Source organism: Pelophylax lessonae (genome assembly GCF_965119305.1).
Source record: "Pelophylax lessonae genome assembly, chromosome: 9".
In the NCBI taxonomy this organism is placed as follows: Eukaryota; Metazoa; Chordata; class Amphibia; order Anura; family Ranidae; genus Pelophylax; species Pelophylax lessonae.
In genome coordinates this window covers 61,015,854-61,041,833 of record NC_138776.1, presented here as the reverse complement: position 1 = coordinate 61,041,833, position 25,980 = coordinate 61,015,854, and the positions used below count along the sequence as shown (strand labels likewise).

At 43.1% G+C, this 25,980-nt stretch overlaps 1 protein-coding gene across 3 annotated transcripts in view; it reads left to right on the top strand.

The window, feature by feature from the left end:
- Positions 1–25,980, top strand: part of DNMBP (dynamin binding protein) — a 232,727-nt gene that overhangs the window by 203,330 nt on the left and 3,417 nt on the right. For 2 of the 3 annotated variants that reach the window (XM_082269361.1, XM_082269363.1), the window contains 8 exons: positions 613–812; positions 3,402–3,532; positions 4,894–4,998; positions 11,559–11,687; positions 17,186–17,518; positions 22,109–22,288; positions 22,397–22,595; positions 24,020–24,573. In XM_082269361.1, coding sequence (XP_082125487.1) covers positions 613–812; positions 3,402–3,532; positions 4,894–4,998; positions 11,559–11,687; positions 17,186–17,518; positions 22,109–22,288; positions 22,397–22,595; positions 24,020–24,573 — 1,831 coding nt within the window. The remainder of the gene's footprint in view (positions 1–612; positions 813–3,401; positions 3,533–4,893; positions 4,999–11,558; positions 11,688–17,185; positions 17,519–22,108; positions 22,289–22,396; positions 22,596–24,019; positions 24,574–25,980) is intronic. The other variant, XM_082269362.1, reaches the window with a different exon arrangement.

The window sequence follows — 25,980 nt, the reverse complement described above, 5'->3', positions numbered from 1 at the left end:
CATTTTCTGATTAATTAAGGTGGTTGGCCAAACATATCCCATAAATAAGCCATTGGTAGTACAGGGCCGGCAGGGGACTACAACATTGCAAATTTGATTATGTATCGTTTACTTGGGGTTGATTTACTAAAACTGGAGTGTGCAAAATCTGGTGCAGCTCTGCATAGAAACCAATCCTCTTCTCAGGTTTTATTGTCAAAGCTTGATTGAACAAGCTGAAGTTAGAAGTTGGTTAGTATGCAACGCATCACCAGACTCTGGGTGCTCCAGTTTTAGTAAATCTCCCCCATGATATCTAATGCAAGTACATACTATAGACTGCAGTTTTTTAAAATACTGGTTGGCCGTAGTACCTTCTGAGTCACTGACCAGGGGCAAGCAATGAGGCAAGTGAAGTAAGAATGGCTGATCTGCCTCCTGGTTATAGGTCAGCAGCTCAGAAAACATGGATGCCAGAGGACCAATTTAATAGCCAAACAAGTAGAATTCTTTTTTTTCTCAGGATGTCAGCAATTATTTCTTATCAGGTTTCCTTTAAGATCTCTTGAAAATGTGTTTTTTCTTTTGCATTTATACCTTGAGTTCTCATGGATCACTTTCCTCCTTCCACAGGGGATGCACCAATTACATAAACCTGGGTTCCTTTCTCATTAAACCGGTGCAGAGGATCATGCGCTATCCTCTGCTTCTCATGGAGCTGGTTGGAGCAACTCCCGACTCCCATCCAGACAAGAATCCTATTAAAGACGCTGTGCGGGCAGTGAAAGAAATTAACGTCAATATAAATGAGTACAAGAGGAGAAAAGATCTGGGTGAGTTATCGAAGGTCTTCATATCTTTCTAATTTGTTTTTTCTTCTCTCGCTTATAAATCCCATCTATAGACATGAATACTTTTTTTGATGTAGCCATTTTGACAACATGAAATTCAACCTGTTGTTGAGCTAAAAAATACATTTAGGCTTGTGTGGAACAGCAGGGGGATGGCGGTAAGGGAGTTAGTAGGTCAGTGGCATGGAATCTGGAGACTAAAGCCCCGTACACACGATCAGATTATCAAACAATCTGTCGTCCGTTTTTTGTGGCATGCTAGTCTGATGTGGAAAGTGAAGAGGTTATTTTCATACGAATTTTCCCGTACGACAGAATTCTACTTCAGAAAGGTGTTGGATTGTTTTGTATTTGTTTTCATCTCTGAGCATGCCTAGTCTTGCTCTTAAGATTTCTTTCTGTCGAAAACTGTACTAATGAGAAGAAAATCAGACGTTGTGTTGACGGACGATAAAAATTATATAGCCTGCACATCAGGATTTTTTCGGCCAAAAAAGTCGGAGTTGGCTGTCGAAAGCACCATACTAACAATCCGAAAATCGGCAGATCGGTCATTGAACGAAATTTCCCTTCAGATTTTCTTATCGTGTATACGGGCCTTTCGTTTCACCCTTCTTGCAGTCCAACATGGTTTTTTCTTTTTGATGTTTTTGATAATTGTTGGTGTTCCAGTGATACCTTGTTACAACCGTGCATACAGAAGGTAAAAAGTATTTTTGTTGGACGGAGTTCCCTCCCCCACTTATGCCATAATTATGGGAAGACCGAAAATGATGAGAAATCTCCAGAATATGTAAAAGCCATTCTTTCAAAAATCTACACAAAAAGTTTTTGATTTTTTGTCATTAGATGGGTTATTAGGATATTATACTATGTATATATAATATACATACATACAGTGGGTAAAATAAGTATTAAACACGTCACCATTTTTCTAGGTAAATATATTTCTAAAAGTGCTATTGACATGAAATTTTCACCACATATCAATAATCCATGCAATCGGTACATACAAAGAAACCAAAACAAATACGTTCAAAAATTAAGTTATGTGTAATAAAATAGAAGGACACAGGAAAAAGTATTGAACACACTAACTAAAATGTATTTAATACTTCGTATAAATCCTTTGTTGGTAATAACAGCTTCAGGACATCTCCTGTATGGAGAAACTAGTCACATGCAGGTGTGATTTTGGCACATTCTTCCACACAAACAGTCATCAAATCTTTAAGGTTCACTGGGCCTCTTCTATGAACTCTGATCTTTAGTTCTTTCCATAGATTTTCTATTGTATTCAAGTCAGGTGATAGGCTGGGCCATTCTAGCAGCTGTATTTTCTTTCTTTAAAACCAACTGAGAGTTTCCTTGGCTTTGGGTTTGGGATCATTGTCTTGCTGAAATGTCCACCCTCATTTCATTTTCATCATCCTGGTAGATGGCCAGTTATCCTTCCTTCAATGATAAAAAGTTTGGCAGTGCCGTATGCTGAAAAACAGCTCCACTCTATGATGTTCCACATCCAAACTTCACTGTTGGTATGGGGGTGTTTTTGGGGTGATGGCCAGTGCCGTTTGACCTCCAAACATGGTGTGTATTATGGCATCCAATGAGTTCTATTTTGGTCTCATTTGACCAGACTATATTCTCCCAGTATTTCACAGGCTTGGAGTCTTGCATGGTGAGCGTGCATACAGGCCATGGCAGTTGAGTGCGTTACTTGTAGTTTTCTTGGAAACCATTGTACCTGCTAATTCCAGGTCTTTTTGAAGTTCTCCAAAAATGGCCCTCTACCCTTATACAACTCTTTTGATAATTATTTTCACTCCTCTGTCAGAAATCTTGCGAGGAGGACCTTGTTGTGGCCGGTTAATGGTAAAATGATGTTCTTTCCCCCTCCGGATTATGGCCTCAACAGTGCTCACTGGAACATTCAAAAATGTAGAAATCGTTCGGTAAGCAATGCCATCAGTATATTTTGCAACAATAAGATGGCAAAGGTCTTGAGAAAACTCTTCGCTTTTTCCCATCATGAGATGTTTCTTGTGTGACACCTTGGTAATGAGACACCTTTTTTAGGCCATCAGTTGAGACTAAACCAGCTGATATTATTTTGCACTGACAAGGGGCAGGATTGCTTTCTAATTACTGATTTCAGTTGGTGTCTTGTCTTCCCATGCCTTTTTGCACCTCCCTTTCTTCATGTGTTCAATACTTCTCCCTGTGCAATTCCATTTTATTACTCATAACTCAATTTCTGAACTTGTTTTGGTTTCTTTGTATGTATGGATTACATGGGTTGTTAAATTTCATGCCAATAGCACCTTTAGAAATATATTTATCTTGAAAAATGGTGACATTATAAATACTGTATAATAAATGAATATATATATATTAGGATATTATACAGAAATAAAATGCAATGCGGGTGACTGGATGACTTTACGGCTCAAGGATATACGTTTACAGAAGCTGCTTAGATGGAGTCATGTGTTTTGTTGTCACTTTTACATGTACAATATAGGGGTAACCATTGTGATATTCAGATCTAATTATTACCCTTTATTTCAGTTGTGAAGTACCGTAAAGGGGATGAAGCCAGTATAATAGACAAGATCTATAAACTTAACATCCACTCGATCATCAAGAAATCCAACAGAGTCAGCAGTCACTTGAAGCATCTCACAGGCTTTGCTCCTCAGGTAGATCAGTCTTCTCATCCTCTCTACATGTGTGTCATTTGTGCTGTACTTATATGTGGCAGTGCCTAGTGCTTAGTCTCCTAATTCAGTGTTTAGGCCTTGAAGAGCTCTCCAATTGTGTAGCATAGTTCATCTGAAATTAATGTGCAATGATTCCTAGGTTTTTTATGTGATGTAAGTCTCTTAACATAGTAGCAGTGAAATAACAACACACACAATTAAAGGGAATGAAAAAATAAAATGTAATTAAATTATAAAAATGACGAAAAACAGTCATACCTGAGTCATTCTTCAGCAGAGGGGCAAAATCTGGAGACTTTTTTTCAGGCTGCTGATTTTCAATGGTCATGGTGGCATTTCTCCCTTTTATAAAGCCTCCTTGTTTAGGCAGTGTGAATTGGTTAAATACTACAAAAACTGAATGAATGACACTTATGCCCCGTACACACGCGTCGAAAATTGGCAGGGAATTTTCGGCCAACGTCCGATCTGCCGATTTTCGGCTTGTTAGTATGATGCTTCCGACAACCAACTCCGACTTTTCGGCCGAAAAAAATCTGGTGTGCAGGCTATAAAATTTTTGTTGGCCGTCAACACAACGGCCGATTTTCGTGCAGTCAGTACAGATTTAGACAGGGAAAAATCTGATGAGCAAGTCTGGGCATGCTCAGTGAAGAAAGAACACAAAGAAAGCAAACCAAACATGACATCACTTCTGAAGTAGAATTTTGATGGCCGAGAAAATTTGTGTGCAGTCTAGGCACATTCCAACCAACAAAACACAACTTGGACAAAAGTCGGACGATCGGTCGGCCGATAATCGTTGCGTGTGTACGAGGCTTAACTCTCACAGTTTTTACTAATTTGGGAGGACGTCCAGAAGCTTCATATAACCCTAAGCTGATTGGTCAAAACAGCCATAGCTAATTTGTTGCTTTGTAGTTAGCAAAACGGTTGTTCTGTGCATTCAGTTTCTGGCTTTAGTGTAATCCAAGATAAGTTTAATATGGGGCTTCTACTGTATATAAATCTAGAAATAGGTCTGTGAAGGTTCTCCTCTATCCAGGTCATGCTATATCTAATGATAGTTGGTCACATTCACCTGGATTTATTTTGTAGTGTTGGAGACATTTTGGGTAGCTTCTCCAAACCAAGAACTGAAGAAAAGGTTTGGATAACCCTTGAAACATTTTCAAGTTGAAAGTGATCAAGTCCAGCTGAATGTGACTAAAGATGGCCTTCGATGGATGAACATTTGGCCAATCGTTGGCTTCTCTCCTTTTAAAATTCAGTAGTTCTGTAGATAGTTTGCCTGGACAGGTGCCTGTAACAAAGCCTAATTTTATGTCTGTGTATTACAGATCCGAGATGAAGCCTTTGAAGAGACTGAGAAGAACTTCAGAATGCAGGAAAGGCTGATCAAGTCCTTCATTCGAGACCTGTCTGTGTACCTCCAGCACATCAGGGTGAGGCCCGTTTACTCTTTAACTGTCCGGACATGTATGGGAAAGGGAGCCAGCTTTTATCAGATGTAACAGTGACCTGTAAAGCTCAGAGGGATGATCTGGGGCATTCCTTAACATGTTTGCCAGCCAATGCTTGGTTGCACTTTGAGCTTCTCTGTTTATTTGCTTATGGCTCAATAAATCTATAGATGTTCTCATGTGCTGATTAACAAAAAGCGTAGCAGCCAGTCAGATCTAGGGCTTTCTTTTCTGGTACAGGAATGTCAGCTGAGACCCAATTGGTTGGAAAATAGCCATGCTTGGTTCGGTTAAAGTTCTCCATCAGGCATAGTATGATTCTGAGCCCCTCTGGAGAGATGCAGGTCTTTCAGGTGCCTTGCCTCACTGTGACTTGTAGTTCATGTATAGTGCAGATCCATAATTAAGGGCTGTACTTGACGGAAATCTGACAAAATATCCTCCGATTTTTCTCGCTCTTGCTCCACGTTCATTCCCGTTTTTAGTTGACAGTGCATAAATGTTCGCAAAATTTCTTGTCCAATTTTTTTTTTTTTTGGGACATTTGTTCCTAGACTTCCGGGTCGTCAGCAACTTCAGATCATGCGTGTTCTTTCGTATTCGATTTTTCACGGACGTACTGCATACACATTAAACGAAAATTGGACGATAAAAATTTTGGTGTTTGTCCCTCCGTTTTTTTTCGTTGAAAATGTCGGCATCCGCTGCTGAAAGTTGTGTACACACTAACCGAAAATCGGACGATTTTACCTCGGACGGGAATTTTTGGGCAGATTTTCTACTAGTGTGTACCCCACTTTAGTCCAAGCACAGATGCCTTCCACATTCTGTATGTTGGTTTTTTCCACCCACCTTGTTATCTTACCCTAACTGTTGTGTGGGGACTCTCACTGCCTTCAATGTAAATAAAATGAAAAATCCAGTTTTTGTGGTAGCCTCTTGTCAGGTGTGCGGATATATCGCCACCGGGGTCCCTGACCAATAAAAAAGCCTTTTTAAATGATGCCGGTCCAGGCAGAGATGCATGTAGGCTGCTTTCTTGGCCTCATTCTGAAAAAGTTTTGTATTTCTGAGTCTCAGATCCTGACAAGCATGTAGTGCGCACGTGTCAGAAAAGTGTTGAAATCCTCCTCTCTATACTTATTCCTGATCAGCGATAATCATCAAAGCCAAGGCATTCGCAAGACTGCCAGGCAACTAGCATTTTGAAAAAGCAAGATCAGAAATACTAGCCTTCATCTTGCTGTCATGACAGGTGTACTTTAAATACCTTCATGGACTGACCTTTTAACTGTCACACTGCAGTAAAAGTAGTGATTTTCTGTAAATCCTCATATAGTGAGCTTTACACCTGCCCGAAGTCTAGTGTATGTGTCTTACGTGTATCCATGGCTTTCCTTTGGATAGTGTTGGCAATGGTTTAACCAGCGTTTTCAACCAGTGTGCCCACGCACCCTGGTGTGCCTTGAGGTTTCTTCAGGGGTGCCTTGGCAAAATGCCTAAAAATCGATCAAAAATTGTTTACAAGCTAGCAGGTGGATCAAGCCTGTCTTTTAGTTACACAAAGCCACTGGTTTTCATTATGCACCACTGTCACTATCACTGGCTTCCTAACAACCAATCAAATCATCAGTTGATAGGGAGGTTGGCTGTTTCCTCCACAGCATCCTTATTTGACCCTCCTGTGCCTCTCTCCCTCATTACTGGGGTCACATTAGCTAACTGATGGAGTGAAATTGAGGGAGAAGAGAAACATAGGCATACTAGTCAGTACCAGTGTGCAAAAGTGTATTTTGCTTTGGAAGAATAAATCACCTCTAACGTTGGGTGTCCTATGTGTGGATGTTGCTGCATTATGTAAAACTATTAGAATAGTTTTTACATTTTAGAATGGGGTGCCTTGAGATTGCCTATAATTTTAAAGGGTGCCTTGAGATTGCCTATAATTTTAAAGGGTGCCTTGAGATTGCCTATAATTTTAAAGGGTGCCTTGACTAAAAAAAAGGTTGAGAAACACTAGTTTAAACCCTTCTTTTTTGGTGCTGTGTTCTGCTGAGAGAATTCCCTTCACTTCCTGTCCTAGAGACACAACAGGAACTGCAGACCTCTTATTAAAGTGGAATGTAAGTGATTGTAAAGTCCTTTATTTTTTTTTAAATAACAATCCTTTTCTTGGTGTGCCATGATAGGAAGCTGCTTCCTATCGTGGCTTGATCCCCAGGCACGTTGTCTGCGTCCATTGACAGGCAGCCCAACTCGGCCCCGCCTCCCTGCTCCCTTCTCACTAGATTTGACTGACAGCAACAAAAGCCAATGACTCCCGCTGCTGCCTGTCAGTCCCTGTGTGAAGAGGGAGAGAGGTGAGAAAACTTCACTCAGGCACAGCACTGGGTCAAATGAGGCAGGTATAAGGGAGTTGAGGGGGCAATTTTGCTACCTAAATTGTTTTAGGCTTTAGAACCACTTTAAACTTACCTTTGCTTCCACAGTCTTGTCCTTCACCGGCATCTTCTCTTGTGTGATGGTCTTTGGCCATCTTCATTGGATGACATCACTCCAGCATGCACAGGGGTCAGTCACCCCAAAAACACGGAGATAATATAGACTGGGTAAGCTGAGCTGCACATGCACAGCTCCGTTTGTATGCCGGAGAAGACAGCAAGTAGGCAGGTAGGTGTGTTGTTGCAGAAGAGACATTTCATAGTTGGTAAGGTTGAATAAAGAGACCATTCCATCCAGTTCAACCTGCGTAGGTGTATGTGTATGTGTGTCAATTGTCGATAATCTTTTCCCATATCCTTGTACAGTGTATCCGGAAAGTATTGCACATTTTGTTATTTACAGCCTTATTCCAAAATGGATTAAATTAATTATTTCCCTCAAAATACCCCATAATGTCAATGTGAAAGAAGTTTGTTTGAAATCTTTGCAAATTTATAAAAAATAAAAAACGAAAAAAATCCCATGTACATAAGTCTTCATAAGTCTTCACAGCCTTTGCTCAATACTTTGTTGAAGCACATTTGGCACCATTTACAGCCTTACAGCGTTTGTTACCCCCAAAAAAATTAAAATAAAGAAGTCACTTCCTTTAAAGCATGCTTGTGCTGTGTAATTTGCCCCCCCCCCCCTCGTATCACCTAAAATACCTGGCTGATCCTGCCATTTTATACCCTCCCCTCTGTAAACTGACCATGGTGTATCATGGCTGCTGAGCCCTGACACCTTGGTCAGTGTACTTGGTCTCCCTGTCGTCCTCTTGTCTCCCGCTGTTCTCCTCCCCCTTTCCTCTGTTCTCCTCCTCCCCCCTCTGTCCTCCTCCCCCCTCCCTCTGTCCTCCTCCCTGCTTTCTGCTCCTGTGTCAGGTGCCCCCTCCTCTCCTGATGCTGAAAAACCTTTTAATATCTTATATAATCCTCTATTTTTCCCAATGCTAGGTTCTCCTGTCACTGTGTTTTATAAAAAAAAAAATGCTGGTTTTACCCAATTTCAGAGCACCGCTCGGCCATCACATGCCTGGCCGGTTGTCTCCTCCTCACCTCTCCCCTCCTGACTGACGTCAGCGGGGGAATCTCGGCCCCGCCTGCTGCAGCTGTGAGGTGGGGAGAGGAGAGAGGCAGCGGGTCACATGACGGCCGATCTGTGCTCTGAAATCGGGTAAAGCCACCATGTTTTGATAAAACACAGTAACAGGAGCATCGAGCATTAGTAAAAAAGAAGGATTATATAAATTTAGCAGTGTGGGTGAACAACCACTTTAGGTCTTTTTGAGTATGATGCTACAAGTTTGGCACACCTATTTTTGGGCAGTTATTCCCATTCTTCTATGCAGGACCTCTCAAGCTCCATCAGGTTCAATGGGGGAGCGTTGGTGCACAAACATTTTTAGATCTCTCCAGAGATGTTCAATTGGGTTCAAGTCTGGGCTCTGGCTGGGCCACTCAATGACATTCACAGAGTTGTCCCATAGCCACTTCTTTGTTATCTTGGCTGAATGTTTAGGGTCGTTGTCCTGTTGGAAGATGAACCTTCACCCCAATCATAGGTCCAGAGAGCTCTGCAGCAGGTTTTTATCAAGGATGTCTCTGTACATTGCTGCATTCATCTTTCCCTCCATCCTGACTAGTCCCCCAGTTCCTGCCACTGAAAAACATCCCCACAGCATGATGCTGCTACCACCATCCTTCACTGCTGTGTCTGGTTTCCTTCAGACATAACGTTTGCCATTTAGGTCAAAGAGTTAAATCTTTGTTTCATCAGATCATAGAATTTGGTTACTCATGGTCTGAGAGTCCTTCAGGTGCCTTTTGGCAAACTCCAGACGGGCTGTCATGTGCCTTTTACTGAGGAGTGGATTCCGTCTGGCCACTCTACCATACAGGCCTGATTGGTGGAGTTCTGCAAAGATGATTTTTCTTAAGGAAGGTTTTCTTTTCTCTACAGAGAAATGCTGGAGCTCTGTCAGAGTGACCATCGGGTTCTTGGTCACCTCCATAACTAAGGCCCTTCTCCCCCGATCGCTCAGTTTGCTGGGCGGCCCGCTCTAGGAAGAGTCCTGGTGGTTCCAAACTTCTTCCATTTACAGATGATGGAGGCCACTGTGCTCATTGGGATCTTCAATGCTGCAGACATTTTTCTGTATCCTTCCCCAGATCTGTGCCTCAATACAATCCTATCTCAGAGGTCTACAGACAATTCCTTGGACTTTATGGCTTGGTTTGTGCTCTGCCATGCACTGTTAAAGAGCTTTTAAACCTTGGGGGGCAAGGACCTATAAGACAAAGGCCTATATAGCTAGTATGCATCACATACTAGCTCATTATGAAATACTTTCCTTAGAACAAAGCCCTCTAGCTGCACCCGCACACTGCTGAGATGGCTGACCTCTTCCCTGGTGTTTCTTCTGGGTTTGTGGGCTCCGGCGCTATGAGTGGCTGAAACCGCGATCAAGTCACTCCCGCGCATGCGGGTGTGAGACACCTGTTTGCGGCACAGGCTCTGATGGTCCGGCAGGGTAAGCCCGACCTTCAGAGCGCATGCACTGATTGGGTCATTGGCGGCATGCACTTTGAACATCTCCTAAGCAGTTTAGGAGCTATTCACAGTACCTACAGGTAAGCCTTATTATAGACTTACCTGCCTAAAAAAAGAGAGTTTACTTCCTCTTTAACTGTGGCACCTTGTATGGAAAAGTGTGTGCCTTTCCAAATCACATCCAATCAACTGAATTTACCACAGGTGGACTCCAGTTAATATGTAGAAACATCTCGAGGAAAATCAATGGAAACAGGATGCACCTGAGCTCAATTTTGAGTGTCATGGCAAAGGCTGTGAATACTTATGTACATGGGATTTGTTTTTATTTTTAGTAAATTTGCAAAGATTTCAAACAAACTTCTTTCATGTTGTCATTATGGGATATGGTTTGTAGAATATTGAGGAAAATAATTAATTTAATCCATTTTGGATTGGAGTAACATAACAAAATGTGGAAAAAGTAAAGCACTGTGAATACTTTCCGGATACACTGTACAAGGCTATGGGAAAGGATTATCGACAATTGACACGCATAAACCTACGCAGGTTGAACTGGATGGAATGGTCTCTTTATTCAACCTTACCAACTATGAAATGTCTCTTTTGCAATAACACACCTACCTGCCTACTTGCTGTCTTCTCCGGCATACAAACGGAGCTGTGCATGTGCAGCTCAGCTTACCCAGTGTGTACTATCTCCGTGTTTTGGGGTGACTGACCCCTGTGCATGCCGGAGTGATGTCATGCAATAATGATGGCCAGATGCACTATATGTTGTGTTCACTAAGAAGCATGCATGCATCTTTTGCAATAAAGCTCCTGCCTGCTCGCTGTTCCTAACAGCAAAACTTTACTTCTGCCTTTATTGTCCCCCTATTGCAGTGATGGCGAACCTTGGCACCCCAGATGTTTTGGAACTACATTTCCCATGATGTTCATGCGCTCTGCATTGTAGTTGAGCATCATGGGAAATGTAGTTCCAAAACATCTGGAGTGCCAAGGTTCGCCATCACTGCCCTATTGGAAGACTTTCCCACACTTCCTTTTCTAGTGACAACTAAACATTTTGGATTTCCCATTGCTTTCTGCCCTGGTGGCAATATGTTTCCAAGATAAACATAAAGGGATGATCCCCCCCCAATGGGGACACAGACAGAAATACAAACCTGACAGAGGGTCTAGACTTTTCATACTGTATCCAATATAACAAAAAAAGCTTGTTCTGTAGATCCACTTTCAGTTGAACATTAGATCCTATATTGTCCGGGATTTAGTTGTGTCGCACAGAGTTGAGTATGTTTCCTGTATTTGTAACATGTAGACTGGTACAGTGTTTGTTCTGCCTTTCATCACATTGATGGTACAGAGCGATTGGGTGCAATTCATCCCTTTGCTGGGAGTGTGGGGGGAGGGGTAAGCCATCCATTGTGCTGGGTCTGTGCGGCACACAGTGCTTGTTCTGTTCCAGGGACATTCCCGAGCTGTGTTTTCCTTGTGTGTCCTAGGAATCCGCCTGTGTGAAAGTCCTGGCCGCCATGAGTATGTGGGATTTGTATGCAGACAAAGGAACCAGTGACCTGGAGAGGTTTCAGAAAGCCCATCGTCATATCAGCGAGAAGCTCTTCACCGAGTTTGTGAGTCCTCCTTTATTCACCATTTATACACTGCATTAAAGAAGAACTCTACTGAGCACAATTTGTATTTAAAGTGGCAAACAGACATAACATCGCAGTCATTTATACAAAAATATACAGTGCATCCGGAAAGTATTCACAGTGCTTCACTTTTTCCAAATTTTGTTATGTTACAGCCTTATTCTAAATGGATTAAATTCATTGTTTTCCTCAAATTCTACAAACAATACCCCATAATGACAACGTGAAAGAAGTTTGAAATCTTTGCAAAAAAAAAAAAAATGTAAAAATATAAAAAAGGAAACCATCCCATGTACATAAGTATTCACAGACTTTGCCATGTTACTCAAAATTGAGCTCAGGTGCATCCTGTTTCCCCTTATCATCCTTGAGATGTTTCTACAACTTGATTGGAGTCCACCTGTGGTAAATTCAGCTGATTGGACATGATTTAGAAAGGCACACACCTGTCTATAGAAGGTCTCACAGTTACCAGTGCATGTCAGAGCAAAAACCAAGCCATGAAGCCCAAGGCATTGTCTGTAGACCTTCGAGATAGGATTGGTTTGAGGCACAGATCTAGGGAAGGGTACAGAAACATTTCTGCAGCATTGAAGGCCCCAATGAGCACAGTGGCCTCCATCATCTCTAAATGGAAGAAGTTTGGAACCACCAGGACTCTTCCTAGAGCAAGCCGCCCGGCCAAACTGAGCGATCGGGGGAGAAGGGCCTTAGAGCTTAGTCAGGAAGTTGACCAAGAACCCGATGGTCACTCTAACAGAGTTTCATTGTTTCTCTGTGAAGAGAGTAGAACATTCGAGAAGAAAAACCATATCTACAGCCCTCCACCAATCAGGACTGCATGGTAGAGTGGCCAGACAGAATCCACTCCTCAGTGGAAGGCACATGACACCCCGCCAGGAGTTTGTCAAAAGGCACTTGAAGGACTCATGAAAGCAAAAATCTCTGGTCTGATGAAACGAAGATTGAACTCTTGGCCTGAATGGAAAGGGTCATGTCTGTAGGAAACCAGGCACCGCTTATCACCTGGCCAATACCATCTCTACAGTGAAGCATGGTGGTGGCAGCATCATGCTGTGGGGATGTTTTTTAGCGGCAGGAACTGGGAGACTAGTAAGGATCGAGGGAAAGATGAATGCAGCAATATACAGAGACATCCTTGATGAAAACCTGGTTGAGAGTGCTCTGCACCTCAGACTGGGGTGAAGGTTCATCTTCTAACAGGACAACAACCCTAAGCATACAGCCAAGATAACAAAAGAGTGGCTACAGGACAACTCAGTGAATGTCCTTGAGTGGCCCATCCAGAGCCCAGACTTGAACCCAATTGAACATCTCTGGAGAGATCTGAAAATGGCTGAGCACATACGCTCCCCATTCAACCAGATGGAGCTTGAGAGGTCCTGCAAAGAAGAATGGGAAAAACTGCCCAAAAATAGATGTGCCAAGCTTGTAGCATCATACTCCAAAAGACGAGACTGTAATTGGTGCCAAAGGTGCTTCAACAAAGTATTGAGCAAAGGCTGTGAATATTTTCGTACATGGGATTTTTTTTTATTTTTAATAAATTTGCAAATATTTCAAACAAATTTCTTTCGTATTGTCATTAAGGAGTATTGTTTGTAGAATTTTGAGGAAAAGAACACATTTAATCCAAATTAAAAATGTGGAAAACATGAATACTTTCCAGATGCACTGTACCTATGAGGAAAACCTTAACTTTTATGAGGTCCTCTTTGGTAACAGTCAATGGAAAATTGATGGATTTACATTTCTGAGGTCTCCTTACCAGTCCTCTGGTGTTTGTGTGTTTGATGTATGGCAAATGATAACCTTGGACCCTGGTATCTTCCGTAATGCTTCATCCCCAGGACTCTCTAAGCCTTTAGTTGTAAGAGCAGTGCATCCTTTAAAGCAGGGATGGGCAACCCCAGCACTCTAGCTGTTATAGAACTTCAAGTCCCAAGAGGCATTGCAAGACAATGACAGCCACAGGCATGACCCTCAAGAGAACAGGGATGATGGGATTTGTAGTTTCAGCACAGCTGGAGTGCCAAGGTTGCCTACCCCTGCTTTAAAGGATTACTTCACCTTTTCATGAAACACAAAAAGCAAAACTAACTCAAAACACCTTCCCCACATCCCTGGTCCTGTTGCACTTACCTCCTTGGATGATTCTCCTCTGCCACCCATGCCTGCTGGGTTAACGGTTCAGGCATTTAAAAAATGTACTACACCAGGTAGATATGTAGTATCAGTGTTCCCAAAAGTGAGCCTGAAAGTAGCAACAAATGGTCAAGCCAACGTGTTTCAGGGAAAAAAGCCTCCCCCCTTCCTCAGGGCTGCTGCTGTCTGTTGATGGTGAATGGGGAAAGATTCCCAAATGAGTGTGTCTGTGACACCAAAATCTGTGTTAGCTGTGTTTGCAGCGGCAGCATCGAGCTGCCTGACTACTTTCAATAAACGACTTTAAATTTAGCTCTCGACTTGAATCTCATTGGAGATTGGGCTCTCCCTTCCTTTCTACCTCTACTGGTAAATGCAATTATTTAGGACCCCAGGGTGGTACCCAAAGGCAGCAGCCCAGGCCCCCAGAAAGGGCTCACCACCTTCTTCCGGTGTAGTGGGGCAGAAAGCATCGAAAGAGAACTTTTCCAATCCGCCCCCACCATCACCTAACCATTGACCTACATCCGATTGATTCAGTCCAGCGCGATCTCCAACCCTACAGAAGCAATAGTGAGCCAGCATTGGTCAGCGCCGGTACATGACCAGTAGAACAGCAGAAGAGACTATTTAGAATGTTCAGACCACTACACTGGAAAACATGGGCGGCAGAAGTCAATCATCCAAGGAGATAAGTGCAGTGGGGATTAGGGGTGTGGGGAGCCTGTTTTATGCTAAGTTGGTCATACATAGATACATAGATCGAAATTTGGATGGTTCCGAAGGAACTGGCCAAATTTCAATCCATCTGTAGCTTTTCCTGTTCATGAGAAGTCAATTGATCGATCAGCTTCTCATGAACAGTCCTGCTGAAAAATGTCCTTCTGATTCGCATATGCAGCCAATGGACTGCTGCCCTGATCAGTGTATTTAGACAGAAGGGGAGTCCCGCTGTCAGAATACAATGACACAGCAGGGAGGATTCCCATATCCCCATTGTATGTGTGAATTGGAGAACAGGGTCAGTTTTTTTTTTTTGTTCAACCCTCAGGCCTTATGAAAAAAAATGGACCCATGTAAGGCTAGCTTTAGTTCACTTTTTCAGGTTTTGTGAAAAGATGAACTAACTCTTTAAAACGGTGGTAAACTGCGGCAGTTTAAAAAAAAAAAAAAAACACCTGTATGGCAATTGCATAATGTGCTAGTATACATAGCATACTAGCACATTATGAAATACCTTAGAACAAAGCTCTCCAGTGGTGCTCTGTGACCGCTGAGAGAGCTGACATTTCCCCCAGTCTTTCCTCTGGGTTTGCGGGCTCTGGCAATGTGAGTGGCCGGTGCTGCAATGGTTCCGGCTTGGAGCTCTGAATGTCCGGCCCGGTATGCCAGACCTTCAGAGCACATTCACCGGTGACATCACCGGCTGCATCTAGGGTGAATATCTCCTAAATGGTGCTTGTTTTAGGAGTTATTCACTTTACCTACAGGCAGGCCTTATTATAGGCTTACCTGTAGGTAAAAATCACAAAGCAGACTTTACTAAGTAACACAGAAGAAATACAGGGGAGTAGAGATCACCGGCCAGGAAGGAAAAGAAATAATAAAACAGTATGAAAAGTTGGACCTCTTCTTCATTCTACTAAAGATGTGTTTGCCTGTGTTCCCGCTGGAGGGATTACCTGTCACTACCTGTCCTGACACACAGTAGTTTGTGTCTAAGCCCCTCCCACAAGCTTAAAGTTTTTTAACAGCTGGCCCCTCCAGTCATTGCTTCTTCATTATGGAGTGGCAATCCGGAAAGTAGGACACCATTCTATCATGATCACAACAAAGGGGTAGGACTGGGTGTTTTAGAGGGATAAATTATGGCCAGAGAAATATCCGGTTAGATAGAGCTAACCTTTATGATATTTTCCCTGAACTTTACAACCCTGTGTGCAGATAATTCCACATATGGTTTATTGCCGGTAATCCGTTTACATTCCAGTCTCATGAGAAGGTCTGGGTGTGCCACAGACACCGAGCATTCACCTGAAAACCAGTGAAAGGTGCGTTATTCAATTGAAGGGCTGCAGGGCAGGGGAATGTGTGACAGCTGGGTCTGTGGGCTCAATTCACTAAGAGTTAAATACTTAAGTTTTTTAAGTTAAGTTTTTTTTTATTTGTTTATTATTTATTTAAAGTGTTAAAGGTTCATTTTTTTTTTCTACAAAAATAACAAATGTTATACTCATCTGCTCTGTGTAATGGTTTTGCACAGAGCAGTCCCGATCCTCCTCTTCTGGGGTCACTCACTGGAGCTTCTGGCTCCTCCTCTTCATCTTGTGCCCCCATAGGAATCCGCTTCCTATGGTGGCACTCGTATGGGCTTACTCCCAAGACCCGCTGCCTGCGTCCATAGACAGACAGCGGGGCACAGTCCTGCTGCCTGCTAGTTCTTCAGATTTTGACTGACAGCATTGGGAGCCAATGGCTCCCCCTGCTATGGATCTGCCCTGTGAGGAGCGGAAGAGCAGAGAGAGCCACTACTCTCCTGCACAGCACTGGATCGCAATGGGGCTCAAGTAAGTATATGGGGTGTCTTTGGGGGGCGGGGTGAGCTGGAAACTGAAGTTTTTTTTATTACCTTTATGCATAGAATGCATGAAGGTTAAAAAAAACCTAAGCCTTTAGAACGACTTTAACATGCATCTTTGTACCTTATTTAATTCATATTGGACCTCCAGCTGCGGCAGAAAGTTAAACATTTCCCATGGTTATTCCTACCACTGCTCTGTGACCGTTCAGCTCAGGGCTGCTGGTTGTTAAGGAGCTGGCAGCCGCCTGCATCCTAACAACCAAAAATCCATATTAAGCCCCCCCCCCCCCCCACACCTTTTCCCAATCCATAGTAGAACTTTACCTGACCAGCTTGCAAGGTCAGTAATGAGGGGGAGTGTGGTCACCAGGTCACATATCCTTAATAAGGGCGGTTCTTTGCTGGGGAAGAGGAGGGGGGTGCCTTGGCAAAGCACCTTGTCCCCATGTTGATAAAGACCAGGGCTTCTTCCCTACAACCCTGGCTCAATGGTCGTGGGGTGACTTATTGGAGTCTGGAAGCCCCTAGATCCCCCCATGTAAATGATTTCACAAAGTACTCCTACTCATTCACCAAAAAATGACAAGTGGAAATAAAAACCCAACACAGTTTTTGACAAGTCATCTAGACATATCCATGTTCGGTAATTGATCTCTGCACACATATATACAACTTTCTAAGGTTTCTTCAGTCCATACACTGACCTACATCTCACTTTTCTTCCACACAGAAAGAAAGAACGGAGAAGCTGGTCATCTCTCCTCTCACCCAACTCCTCACAATGTTTGCCGGCCCACACAAGCTGGTGCAGAAAAGGTTTGACAAGCTCCTGGACTACCATAACTGCACCGAGAAGGCTGAGAAGCTGAAGGACAAGAGGACCTTAGATGACCTTCAGTCAGCCAGGAACAACTACGAGGCTCTGAACGCCCAGCTTTTGGATGAGCTGCCCAAATTCCATAACTACGCCAAGGAGCTGTTTGCCAGCTGTGTGCGTGGCTATGCCAACGCTCACTGCGACTTTGTGAAGCTTGCCTTGGAGGAGCTGAAGCCTCTGCTAGGTGTAAGTTATGTTGTGTATTTGCTGGGTATTGTTGCAGACTGTTAAAGTGAACCTTTTGAATATAGAAATACGAGGGATGGCATTGCTGATTTTTTTTTAAAAGTTTAGGTTCCAGGGCTCTCATCCTTTTCCTAGCCACACCCCTTGACTGAGAAAGCAGAATGCAGCCAGTGAAGTCTGCACTCCCATACTGCATACTTGTTCTAGGTCCGTGAATTAAGACTTATGCCTCGTACACACGCAACGATTATCGGCCGACCGATCGTCCGACTTTTGTCCAGTGTTGTTGTGTTGGTTGAAATGTGCTCTAGACTGCACACGAATTTTCTCGGCCAACAAAAACCAACTTCAGAAGTGATGTCATGTGCTGGTTTACTTTCCGTGTGTTTTTTTCTTCTCTGAGCATGCCCAGTCTTGCTCATCTTGATTTTTGTCTGCCGAAATCTGTACTGACTGACGGAAAATCGGCCGTTCTGTTGACGGCCAACAAAAATTTTATAGCCTGCACACCAGATTTTGTTTGGCTGAAAAGTCAGAGTCGGTTGTCGAAAGCATCATAATAACAAGCCGAAAATCGGCCGATCGGACGTTGGCCGAAAATTCACGGCCAACTATCGATGCGTGTGTACGAGGCATTAGAGAAGCCAGGATCAGGATGACCGCTCCAGAACTTTAGAAATAAGTCGCCGGTGGAAGCTCCATATTTTAGGTTCCCTGTAAGGCATCCATCATATCTAGATCATGTCAAACTGTGTTTATAGCCGAGCCATTGACAATCCGTGTCTGCGGAATATAGATTTTCTAGCAAATAGTTGTGTATGGATATGGATAGGTGTAGAGAATGTGTTCAGTAGGCACAGCTGTGTCTTTGGAATGTAGATTGTACTGCACAATATTGTGTATAGTTGGGCAGAGAGCACCAAGTAGGCATAGCGATGTCTGGGGAATGTAGATTTTACTGCAAAATGTTGTGTATAGGTGTGCAGAGAGCATTCAGTAGGCTTAGCTATGTATGTGGAATGTATTTTATTGCAGAATATTGTTTATAGGTGCACAGAGAACACTTAGTAGGCATGGCTATACATAAGGCTTCATGTAGATGTGCGGTTGATGGGGTGGGGGGGGGGGGCAAAAATGCAAAGTTGAGCCGCGTTTATGCCATGTGTCAATTGCTACCCCTTAATCTGCACTAGGCAACAGACAGGAGGGTTTACATGCTGCAGAAGCAAAGCTTCATGCCTGCAGCTAAGTTTACCCGACATGTAGCTATCAGCGGGTGGCAAGCCCACCAAACGCTACACATTGAATCAAACAAGGAAGCACCACAAACGCTCTGCAAAACTGGGGTTAAAACAGGAGGTTAGGTGGTGTCCCATTGCTTCTTAACTGCCTGTCAGTAGCCTCTGAAGTGCAATCTGAACACGGATTGGGCTTCAGAGGAAAGGGAGATTTAGACACACGTCTAAATCTACCCTAAGGAATGTACATTTTACTGAACAATGCTGTATATAGATACACAGAGAACATTCAGTTGAACACTGTTGTGTATATAGGTATACAGACAGCATGCAATAGGTACAGCTGTGTCTGTGGAATTACTGAACAGTGTTGTGTATAGATGTACAGACTGTGTTCAGTAGGCGCAGCTATGCCTGCGAAATATAGATTTTCCTGCAAAATGTTGTGTATAGGTATGCAGAGATCCCTAAGTAGGCACAGCTGTGTCTGCAGAATATAGATTTCCTGCAGATTGTTGTGTATAGGTGTGCAGAGATCCCAAAGTAGGCACAGCGGTATTTGTGGATTATAGATTTTCCTGTAGATTGTTGTGTATAGGTGTGTAGAGATCCCTAAGTAGGCACAGCTGTGTCTGTGGATTATAGATTTTCCTGCAGATTGTTGTGTATAGGTGTGCAGAGATCCCTAAGTAGGCACAGCGGTATTTGTGGATTATAGATTTTCCTGCAGATTGTTGTGTATAGGTGTGCAGAGATCCCTAAGTAGGCAGAGCTGTATTTGTGGATTATAGATTTTCCTGCAGATTGTTGTGTATAGGTGTGCAGAGATCCCTAAGTAGGCACAGCTGTGTCTGCGGAATATAGATTTTCCTGCAGATTGTTGTGTATAGGTATGCAGAGATCCCTAAGTAGGCACAGCTGTGTCTGCAGAATATAGATTTCCTGCAGATTGTTGTGTATAGGTGTGCTGAGATCCCGAAGTAGGCACAGCTGTGTCTTTGGAATATAGATTTTCCTGTAGATTGTTGTGTATAGGTGTGCAGAGATCCCGAAGTAGGCACAGCTGTATTTGTGGATTATAGGTTTTCCTGCAGATTGTGGTGTTTAGGTGTGCAGAGATCCTGAAGTAGGCACAGCTGTGTCTGCGGAATGTAGATTGTACTGCATAAGGTTGCTTATGCTATATGTGTGCAGAGAGCATTCAGTAAGCACAGCTGTATCTCCATATCCTCTGTATTTAAATATTTCTGCTGAGCTCAGTTAATAAGTTCAGATCCCTGTACAAGAATACAAGGCAAGTAACAACAAGCCGTAGACAAAACTGATAACTGGTTAGTTTCTTGTTAGGGTGGGGAAGTATTGCTTATCCTGGAGCGAGTTGCTTGAGCCTCAGACCCACTGTGATTGTTGTGTGACATCGGCTCCCATAGGGCGCCTTCATTCCTCATCCTTCACTCTCTTGTGATTTGTTAAAATGCCTATAGCCATGCCATGTATCGGAAAGGTTGGTGAGGTCTTCAGATTATATAGTGGCTGCTCTGAGGATCTTGAATAAATGAAATCAGTACAACCCATGAATATATTGTCTGGCTAGGAAATTTTGTTCCAAGTGCACGCAGAGCGGGTAGTTTATATAGCTGCAGGATGTTTAGTTTTAGACCACCTTGGCTTCTGAAGGACACGTGTGACTTTCCTTGGTTAATAATACATGGAGTTGATGGTTTTATTTAGGCAAGCTGTGTTACTCTTAAGAGGGCACATAGCCAAGTTTACTTGTGTAATAAAAGCACTATGTTACATTGCACATCCCAGTCCTTGCATTCCCTCAGTCAAGAGATTGCTGTGACGAAGGATTGCTCTTACACCCATATCGTTCTGTACCAGGAGAAATACAGGACTGCTATTGCCTGGCTATCTGGGGGTTTCAGTACTTTGGGGTTGATTTCCTAAAACTGGAGATTGCAAAATCTGGTGCAGCTCCACATAGAAACCCATCATATATATAGTTACATAGTGAGTCTGGTTGAAAAAGACACAAGTCCATCTACTTCAACCAATAAACCAATCCGTTTCTAACATCAACTTGTTAAGTTAAGCTTTGTCAATAAAACCTGGAAGCTGACTGGCTTCTATGCATAACTGCACCAGATTTTACAATGTCCAATCTTATCAATATCTACCCTTTTTGAGCCATTCAACAAACATGAAGATCTGAAAGTTTGGAGAAAAATCAATGCCGCTAATCTACATACTTGTCCCAGTTCATTAAATTTGAAACCAGTGGAACAGCATGACCTAGGAAACTAGTATAAAGTGGTGGCCTACATACTGCTGTCACTACATGTTTCTTTTTACCTTTCATGGGGGGAATAAAATTCTACTACCGTGTTTCCCTAAAAATAAGCCTGGGTCTTATATTAATTTTGGCATCAAAAGACACAGTAGGGCTTATTTTCGGGGTAGGTCTTATAATGTTCTGTCCTGTCCCTCTCTGCCCTCCCTGTGTGCCAAGAATCCAGTGTGTGAACCTAGTTTAGTGTATATCAAATATATAAAATCCTAGGATGCACTTTATTAGTGTTTTATATATGTCCAGTGTGTGTTTTTGTAATACAATAGTGTAAAATACCTTCATTACATCACTGCTGTGTCTCCCACTGTCTCCTGTCTCTCATACCGTCTCTCATCCTCTCCTCTCATACCTTGGCTGTCAGAGGGGTCAGGGGGATATCGGCCCCTCCCCTCTGCAGTTTACACAGAAGCGCGGGTTAGATTAGATTACTATAGTGTGAAATACCTTCTTCATCGCCGCTCCGGGCTGACAGCTGGGGGTCACGGAAGGGCCGATGTATCGAAGGTATTTCCCACAATTCTAATCTAATACCGGCGCTTCTGTGATACACTGCAGAGGGGAGGGGCTGAGATCCCCCTCTGACAGCTACCGGTATGAGAGGAGAAAGACAGAATCAGCTGAGAGCAGAGCGGCGATGCAAGGAATGTATTTCACAGTATTCTATTACAAAAACACACATTGGACATTATTTAAAACACTAATAAAGTGCATCCTAGGATTTTTCATACACTAAACTAGGGCTTATTTTCGGGGTAGGGCTTATAATGCAGCCCTCCCCAAAAATAACACTAGGTCTTACTTTCAGGGTAGGTCTTACTTTCGGGGAAACACGGTACCTTGCATGTGCTTGAACCTCTAGAATTCCTGTGTATATATTTTGCTGAACATATTTAATATAAATGTTTGGGCCCAGCTTTAGCTACTCTACATCCTCTGATTTATTCCTATTAAAAACCTAAAACAAAGATTTATTCTTCATGAATGTTTTTCTGTTGGCAGCTGTTGGGCATTGGTGGGAGAGAAGGGAACCTCATCTCCTTATTCCAGGAGGAGCACAGTAAGGTCCTACAACAGCTCCAGGTCTTCACCTTTTTCCCAGAAAACCCTCCTCCAGCCAAGAAGCCTTTTGAGAGAAAGACTATAGAGAGGCAGTCTGCTAGAAAGACAGTACCAAGTCCCGTAAGTAAATCTACGCTCTACTCTGCACAAAATGATGCTTAATATTATGTTGTCCCCATGCTGTTTCCTTAACTGAAGATGTCTGTCCTCCTGTGTCTCTTCTCCTAGGCCAAATACATCCCACAGACAGACGAACATCGGACGCTGCTACTGGCTCGTTACCCACCAGAAAACCTCTTCCAAGCAGACCGCAACTTCAATGCTGCTCAGGATTTGGATGTATGCGTCCAGGAGGGTGACCTTGTTGGTGTTATTAAACAACAAGACCCGATGGGAAGCCATAACCGATGGCTGGTAGATAATGGAGGTTAGAGGGCCTTATTTGTCTGTTCTTATGGTTAATAGACATGTGCCATCTGCAAAGATTTAGGAAGGTTAGGATTTATCATTAGACACAGTAGGCGGATGTAGAGGCAAACAAGCAGCTTTCTCTTGTGTTGTCCGCGATCATCCTTTTTATCAAGCCCAAAAAAAAATCTTATTCCCAGGAAATAATAAGTTAAAGAATATGTAAACCCAACATTTTCTATTCCTGATATGAGGGTTTAGAACAGCGCGCTTTATCTATTAAATTATCTTTAATCATCCTTTTATGCCTATTAGTAGAAATGCATTAATCCCTTATAGGTTTCCCGAAAGAGGACCTGTGTTGTGCCTTAAAGGAGCAGCAGAAGGGCAAATGGCTAGTCACCATTACTTGCCTATTGGCTCTCTACAGCTGATCATTTCCCATTACTGACTTACCATCCCTTGTTCTGCACTATACCTGTGTGAAGGTAGACATTTTGGTATAGGCAGGACTTTACTTCCTCATGCCAAAACTGCCTGATAACCGGTGAACTGAAGAAAGGTGGAGGGCAGGAAAGACGAGGAAGCACAGATCCACAGAATTAATGAAGCAGGGAGGTCCGTGCGCTGCACATTCTCAGGTTCAGCTTTCTTTCCAGCAAGGATAACATTGATCAGCAAAGTTGTGAGATCACCAAATCTCACTCCAAATCCTGTGAGACTGGCAGCCAGAAGCATCAGTGGCTTAGATGATCTAGATATTCTTGCACTGCAGATACATAACTATGTCACATGACTATGGCTGTTTTTTGGGAGGAATTCAAGACAAAATGTACATTTCTCACGGTACTTAGACACATCTAATAATTCTAGATGTTCTTATTTTTTATTTACTAAATTTAGGTTCACCATTACCATGTTAGGTAGATATGCTAGGGTAGGTCATGGTCAATAAAACAAGTAATTTCTGTGAGATTATCCTAGTAGAGGGTGTTGCTTTGGGCTCTAGTTGTTGTGTGTCTACAGCAGGGGTCCTCAAACTACGGCCCTCCAGCTGTTGCGGAACTACACACCCAATGAGGCATTGTAAATATCTGACATTCACAGGCATGACTAGGCATGATGGGAATTGTAGTTCCTGAACAACTGGAGGGCCATAGTTTGAAGATCCCTGGTCTACAGTCTCCAGCCTTGGAATTATGGATTGTGGTCACAAAAGCTGCACAGAAAAACTGGGCACTATTCATGAAGCTTGTTTTAGGTTTCATGCCCATGTTACCAGCTGCGTACCACCTGGGGGTCCAGCAGAGTCTAGTGCCTATCTGAACCGTGTGTCCAAAATGGTCCTCAATGCACGTTATGTAGCGGTAGAAATAGTGAGAAGAGCTCTGATAAGATACAGTAGGTCTGCTCTCTGACCAGTCTTCATTCTTGTTTTCACAGTCACAAAGGGATTTGTTTACAGCTCATTTCTGAAGCCATATAATCCTAGGCGCAGCCACTCGGACGCTTCCATCGGCAGCCATTCCTCCAACGAATCTGGCTATGGTGGCTCCTCTCCCAATTTTTCAAGGCAGAATAGCAACAGCACTTTATCCATTAACCCAATTAACGCTTCTGTTACCTTCACCAATACCGCCACTGCAAAAAGCGTGGACTCCCCAGTAACGAGCAGCAATCTATTGGACTCATCTGTTCCATCCAAAGCCAGCTCAACTACAGATGGAACCTCTAAAAGGGCCAGCGAAACAGACTTTGGAATGTCAACCCAGGCATTGGAGAAGGAGCAGAGACAATCGAGAGAAAGCTTGAACGAGACTCCCCAACAGATGGACCCTAAGAGACGGGGCAACCAGATGGAAAATGGAAGTAACTCAACATTACCAAGCAATGGAGACAAAGGGCATATCTCCACCAATCGCAGGGTCTATAGGAAGAAGGAGCCTGCTGCAGCAACAGAGAAAGAAGAAGATAGCTCTGAGCTAGAAGGGAACCAGGTGAGACTGGATGGGCTTATCTTATCAGAGAAAACATGGTGGTATAGACACGTACCTCCTAACTTTTTGAGGTGGGAACGAGGGGCGCCTATTAGCAAGAGTATGTAGGCATAGGACACACCTCCCGCCACACCCCCTTAAAGGAGTTATGCTAAAAAATGATTAAACTCTGCAAGTGCTTTTTTTTTTTAACCACTTCTATTCCTTTATATTGGCTTTTGAAGTTTACAAATGCAGCAATTTAGAAATTGGATGAAAGGTTTAGCACTGGGAAACACTTTTTGAAAGATAAAAAAAGGGCATTTTCTATACAACTATATAGATCAGACCAAAATGAGGGACACATATGGAGGAAAGAGGGACTTTGTTCAAAATCGGGGACAGTCTGTTGAAATCAGGGACTGTTGGGAGCTAAGCAGTTTCGTTTCAGCATGTGCTATGCTCCCTGTTTACATTTTCTTTAAATGTTAGTGTCTTAAAGGGGCTGTAAATCTCTTGTCTGCCCCCAGGGCTGGGATATGTCCCCTCTAACACCACCTGCTGATGAAACTTGGTATTGCAGGCCTTTAGCCAGATGCTGGTACTGAGGAAGACATGAAGGACTGTTGTCTGGTTTTATTGCTATATGCCCCATTGGATAGATTTTAACTCCATTGCTGTCACAGCGAGTATCTATGATGGGAAGTTTGGAGAAATCACCCCAAAAGTCCTCACTGTTTCCCACACTACTTAAAAATGTGTTTTATTGCCGCATTCATTTCTCCTTGCTTCCTTTCCTAGATGGCACCAGGTCCCCATAACAGTCCTTAAAAAATGTATTGCGATTTCGATTATCGTGGGTGATATACCGTGTTTCTCAGAAAATAAGACCTACTGTGATTTTCAGGGAGGGCTGCAATATAATCCCTACCCCAAAAATCCTAGAATCCACTCTATTACTGTTTTATATAATGTCCAATGGGTGTGTTTCTGTATTATAATTGTGCCAAACACCTTCGGTACAGCGCCGATTGGCGCTCAGCTGACCTCCTGCTGCTTTCCTCCTCTTCTCCCAGCTGTCAGCGGGGATCTCAGCCCCTCCCCTCTGCAGGGCTCGGAGCAGGGAAGAGAGCTCCGGCGGGTCACGGAAACGCCGAGCAGCGCTGTAACAAAGGAAATTTGCACAATTATAATTTAGGAACACAAACATTGTAAAATCCTAGAATCCACTCTATTATTAGTATTATATCATGTCCAAACACTTTTACTCGGTTCACACTGGGGATTCTGACAGGCAGGGAGGGAGAGGGGGAGAGAATACAGCACATCGCATGTTAAGATCGACCCCGAAAAAAAGCCATACCATGTCTTTTGGTGCCAAAATGAATATAAGACCCGGGCTTATTTTTGGGGAAACACGGTATTGTG